The sequence below is a fragment of the Cibotium barometz genome, chromosome 60, assembly GCF_041138505.1.
Source record: "Cibotium barometz isolate CiBa-2024 chromosome 60, ASM4113850v1, whole genome shotgun sequence".
Taxonomy (NCBI): Eukaryota; Viridiplantae; Streptophyta; class Polypodiopsida; order Cyatheales; family Cibotiaceae; genus Cibotium; species Cibotium barometz.
In genome coordinates this window covers 21,435,887-21,441,886 of record NC_141105.1, presented here as the reverse complement: position 1 = coordinate 21,441,886, position 6,000 = coordinate 21,435,887, and the positions used below count along the sequence as shown (strand labels likewise).

General features: G+C 42.1%; 1 protein-coding gene across 2 annotated transcripts in view; it reads right to left on the bottom strand.

Annotated features, from left to right (window-relative positions):
* Nucleotides 1-377: 377 nt before the first annotated feature.
* Nucleotides 378-6,000, bottom strand: part of LOC147605117 (beta-glucosidase 4-like) — a 78,945-nt gene continuing 73,322 nt past the window's right edge. Inside the window, exons 12-13 of one of the 2 annotated variants that reach the window (XM_086793697.1) lie at nucleotides 1,015-1,123; nucleotides 378-792 (exon numbers count right to left, since the gene is read on the bottom strand). In XM_086793697.1, the coding sequence (XP_086649823.1) occupies nucleotides 606-792; nucleotides 1,015-1,123 (296 nt within the window). In that variant the 3' untranslated portion in view covers nucleotides 378-605. The remainder of the gene's footprint in view (nucleotides 793-1,014; nucleotides 1,124-6,000) is intronic. The other variant, XM_086793698.1, reaches the window with a different exon arrangement.

Genomic DNA, 6,000 nt, shown 5'->3' with positions numbered 1-6,000 from the left:
TGGTCTTTTGTAGACCTTAATAAATCTCTCTCTCTCTCATATGTCATACAGGTTGCCCATTGTTCCCCTCCATTGTGGATGGAGAGTACTTGTATATACAGCTTTAGCTGCCGCCATTATTAGTCCCATGGACCATTTTTGGCCTCTCATGGTCGATAATATATTTACATTTTACTTTCATTTTGCAGTAGCATAAGCATTAACGAGCTAACAAAAGTTGATTAATGTCATGCTCAGAAACCAATTGAGGGATTATCTTATTAGAGTTGTCCTTTCACATCCAATGAAATTCTCTTAGAGCAGCTGTAGAAATCATTGCAAACTGCTGGTGACAATGCAGATACTCAACTTCTATGACCACAATACAGCTGGTTATCTTTCATCATTAGAAATAATTTTCCTGGCCATAGAAGGTTTGCTGGGTATAAATTTTACTCGGTTGATAAGGACTCGTTATGTGGAGAATTCTACTTAACCATGTCCCCAGCAAAACATTCCCAATCTTGGTACATATAACCTTTAATATACACTTTATGGGCCACAAAATAACTCTCAATTTGAGAATTAAAATTGGTTTCAACTGTCCACAAAAATAAATAGATGCCCTATCTGTCCTCCTCATCCTTACACTTGAGAAACCAAGAGAACCAGGAAGCTGATGCTTTGGGATGGCGCTTAAGGTCGTTCATGTAATCAACATATACAAGGCCAAAGCGCTTTGTATAGCCCATATTCCATTCAAAATTGTCCAAAAAAGACCAAGCAAAATAGCCACGCACATCTGCCCCTTCCCTGAAAGCCATGTCCAGAAATGCTTATTTAGATGAACTGAGTAATTTCATGTCTACTTTGTCCAAACCGTCAAAGAAACATTTAGAAAGCCATGGATTCTACTGTAACATGCAAGTAAAACTTGTTTTCATATCAACAAGCACGCATCATTGTTTTCCTAGCATTAAAAGCTCAAAATAGCTCTTCTAACTTATTGCACTAAAATTAGCTTTTTAATTCTACCTTATTGCACATGCTACAGCTGACATATATTCTTGGTAATAACGAATTCTCATCTTATCATTCAATTGTTCCTCCAAAGAGCTGTTTGGTGAATCTTCCTGATCCATTCCTGGCACCAAACCAAAGGTCAGTTGATGAGACAAGTGTGAAGTGCAATTAATAAAGAATACTTATAAGGACCTACATGGGCATCTGCAAGTGAATGTAGACAAGACGAGGGTCTTGATAATCCAAGCAGGTGATCATAGCATACCGAGGCATGAAAACAGTGTGTAAGCTAGGCCATGGCACGTAAGCCGACAATTCCACGGTCAGTAGTCCCTGGTGACAGTCCCAAAGGAGGGCTCCACACACTCCTCGACTGGGAACACACTAAATGCAAAACCTTGTCACAGAAACTCAGCTCCACTGGAACCATTCCATCCCGCTCCATCACTTTCTTGGTAGAGTCCCCAAAAGCTGATCCACCTGCAGCAGTCTCTAAGACGGCCTGCAGACCAGCCTCATCGGCAAGCATGAATGCATTAGTGACGTTCAGCTTCTTGGCCAAGGCTTCATCTGCATGGAATTCGACTCCACACAGACAGCTCGCAGGCCTACCTTGCAGCACCATTTCCCTACAGGATTCCACAATACACCTAGACCCGAGGGGGCATGGCTCCTTAGTTGACTCATAGCAGTCAGTTTTCTGATCTCAGACTGCTTCCCAGGACCACCAAAAGAGTATCATGAGCACCTTGCAGCAATGGGGCCATATCTTGGGCAGGTGGTTGAGACGCCTCAGGCTGCCGTGTCTACCTTGGCACATGCAACTGGCATCCCATCACTTAAGTCACCAAGAAGGACGGAAACCACAAGAAACATTTCTGAGGTTCTGAACCCTTAGGTTTCAAGCCTTTCTTAATGAGAACCTCTAAGGGAAACACCTTAATTTAATGTATCAAATAAGAATATGTACACATATATTTATACATGCACACATTTTGTATATTACAACATATGCATGCAAGCTTACATATTTATATACAAGTGTGGACTGAAGAAACAAAGGTATGGTCAACGAAACAGAGGGGGGCAGGAAGAGAGAGTGAGGAAACTGAAAGGTATCAGAGAGAAAATTCCACATCAGCAGGTGTAAGCTATAAGAATTTTCTCAAGTTTCATAAGCCTTTCTTCAATTAAAAATGTGAGGTATTGTTTCGAAGTATAAGAAGACAATCCACTTTTCAACTTGTTTCAACTTTTCATCAGAAGGCTGAGATTTCTGTAGAAAATTACACAAGCTTTTGTAATAACTTACGGACACTTTGGGGTTCAAGAGGGAAGATAACCAGCCACTACTCCCTCTCTGAACCATGTGGAATCCTCAAGATCCATCTCACTGTGGGTGCACCGGGCACTGGAGTGAGAATCTCCAAGGCACAGTCACACTTTTTGGTCCCCAACCTTCAGCCCCTTTCTCACCAGTACAGACACTACAGGACACGACCTCTCATTGGAATGCCTCCAGTAGGGACACTATGGGATATGACCCTTGTTTTTGAATGCCACCAATAGCGGCATTACAAGACTTAATCTTTCATTTGGATTGTAACTTGTGGAACGTGGAACAGACCAGATTGACTATGATTACACAACGCCTGTGAATGGGCAATCAAAGATAATGTTTAGAGCTGTGTTTACTTGAGCCTAGTGTCGTGCCTTATTGTGGGGTCATATGTAAGGGTGTGAATTGATTTCTAATGCATGGACATCACATGGAATTTGATGCACGTGATTTACTTGCAATCCTGAAAAAAAAGGAACTGGGCATCCTGTGTGCCATGCAGTTGTAAATATGAAGCTGAGTTGTTCGCTTTTTGACAGACAAGGTAATGTATGAATTGATATCATTAGCTTTCTGCATTTCCCTTTTCCGCTGGTTTTTCACATTATAAAAGACAGACAACAACTCTTCCACACACCCCCTCTAGAAGAAAAGCATGAGTTACCATTACTCTCCCTGTTGAGCTGCCCCCTTTACATATTGTACAACCAGCCCCTAGCAACTGCATAGACTGTATGTTGGATACCAATGCTCAACCCTCATATTGTATTGTCAAGGCACCGGCTAGCTCATGTTTGTACAGTCCCCATTATATGAGAAGTAGCCATGGTTGGGCAGCCTAGGTGCCCAACATTGCCTAAGAGGCAGAGACTGCTTGGATTAGATTTAGCACACTGCCAACAATAGGCTACATGCTACACTAGACTGTTGTCTCATAACGGTCCACACATGGAGTAGGTAGACTTTACCCTTGGACACCCTCTCCTGACATTGCGTGCCCCGAACGCAGCCCAAGGTGAGCCCCGTGGCACCAACTGTGTCCACTAACCTACATGGTTATGTCATGGGACCGTCTTACGTATATAGGCCTATATAGATACACGGCCAAACCCTCATCAGTCATCACTATGAGTTTACTTCCTAGCTTCTTCTCGCATACAGCCTCCATCTTAACCTTCACGCGGATCAGCCATCGAAGCTCCCTTCACAGGAGCACACGGGTGTGGGGCATTGCCATCTATTCAGTAATACAGCATTCTTCTCTATCTCTGTTATTGTGCAATTTGAGTTTGAAAGTTGTGTTGTGAAAAATCCTACTTCTTGGGAGTGTTCTCTTGTATACACCGTACTTTGCATCCTCTTACACTTGGACTACTGTACAGCCAGAGGCATTCTGATTGCAGACAGCATGGACAATTGCGCAACTTTATGGCCAGCAGGTGATATTGTATGGCTGATTTGTGCTATACAAACAGCTAAAGAGTGACCTGAAAACAAAGTGTTACAAGTGCGATGATCGAAGGCATTGAAGACCACCTTCAAAAACGTGGCGAGCAGGTGATATTGTATGGCTGATTTGTGCTATACAAACAGCTAAAGAGTGACCTGAAAACAAAGTGTTACAAGTGCAATGATCGAAGGCATTCTGATTGCAGACAGCATGGACAATTGTGCAACTTTATGGCCAGCAGGTGATATTGTATGGCTGATTTGTGCTATACAAACAGCTAAAGAGTGACCTGAAAACAAAGTGTTACAAGTGCAATGATCGAAGGCATTGAAGACTACCTTCAAAAACGTGTTTCATACAGAGAAGGGGGGGAGGGGTACATGTCTAAAAGCATGCCATATATATTATATGCATAAATAAACTTGGCAACTATGGTTCAGTATTAAAAAGAATACATTGTCATTGTATCGTACAGATCTACCAGGATTCAAATTTCAAAAACGTTTCAGTAACAGGGTTACATGTCTAACAAATGCAATATGTCAACAATCATCCTCGTTCCTTACTTACGTATCATGACAAGTCACAAGAAACATTCCACAGACTCGTATAAAAAGAAAGGCAAAGTTCAAACACATGCAAAATATGTAGACAAACAAACAACATGTTGCATAAGTGCTCTAAAAATAGCAGCAAGTCCAAAACACTGGAATACAAATGTCATAAGAAATAAGCTGTCCTAGAAATACTGAAAAAACTAATACAAAAGCTATGAATCCCGATCCTGGTTCCGTCTAAACTAGAAGGATCCTGTGTCAGCATCATCCTAATTCCAAAAGGTCCCCCCTCCTCCTGAGTGTGATCTCCCTCCACTGATCTGACTTTGTATCTGGAGAAGATGTTGCCTCAGCATCAATCTTTGTAGTTGTAGCACTCCTAGAAATCCCATTTGCCAACACATGTGCTCTTGTCACACGAGCTGGTGCCATCAACTCCTCATATAGCATAGCATAGATGCCGTACTTCTCTGAACAGAGGTAGTGGCAATAAACCAACCGTTCTAACTGAACGATGAATGATATGTTCCTCTTCTTTGTAGAAAGAGGGTCCATGTGCTGGAGTTCCTCTCACAAGGACCCTAACTGCAATTCTTTGAGAGGACTCATAATGCAAGGTGTTTCTATTATGAAGAGGACAGAAAGCTTTGTAAGTAGAATTTAGAAAGTACTAGGCATCTTGCCACTTGCAAGTAGAGTGTACTCCAAATTCCAATTAAAAAGGAAGTTGTAAGTTGAAACCAGTGAACAATTACAAGTATAAGGGTATTGATCCCATATTTCTCCCACCAAAAGATTGACTACAGCTAAGTCTCTCTCACAAAATTGTGGTGGCTCTCCCAAAGGCATGGCTCCCATTGCGAAATACTAGGAGCTCATCCCATAGTAGTCAAAACTTGGTGTTGGCAAGGTCCCAACCTCATTCTCATGTTTTGGCCCAAGAGAAGCCGTTGCCAACCTCGTTGAAACGTCAGCATTGCCACCTTTTCCAACCCCATTAACAGCAACGTTGGAAGAGTTGGTTGGCAAGTTAGGAAAGCCTACATTACAAAGCTTGCACTTGTGAAAATAATGTCCTACCTAGTTGTCAAGGGAAACATTGTGCGTGTCGTCCCAAGTGCAGCTTTTTCATTGCCATTGTGGTGCACCTTCAAGTGTTGTAATCTTGCACAAAATCCTACTTGTGCATGTAAGCTTGTCTATGGAATAGAGCTAACCCTATGATATGGCGGCGGGATCCATTTCCGTTAACATTTTTGTTGTCTTTAGAACACTTTGAGGGTTATGTCCGGACATTTTGAAAACTATGGCTCATCCTCTAGCCTCCTCAAGAGATCAAGTTCAACTCTGATGGATGTACTCTTGGCACCCCCTCTCTGAACTCCTCATTGTTGAACTACTACTCATTCCGCCATATAGGTGCAGTATATGGGCAATAGCATGAATTGGTTTATCAAACCGATTCTATCTACAGTCCCAAACCTACCTAAACTCAGGCCTGGACCCTATTCAAATTTCAATCATCAATGTCAATTGCAAGGTGTAAACACAACACACAGAAAGTTGCAACCAAAAGAGGTCTAGGCTATGTGTTGCACATGGAGTTCACACAATCTGTGGGAACTTGTCCTCTAATGTCCTGTCCATAGACA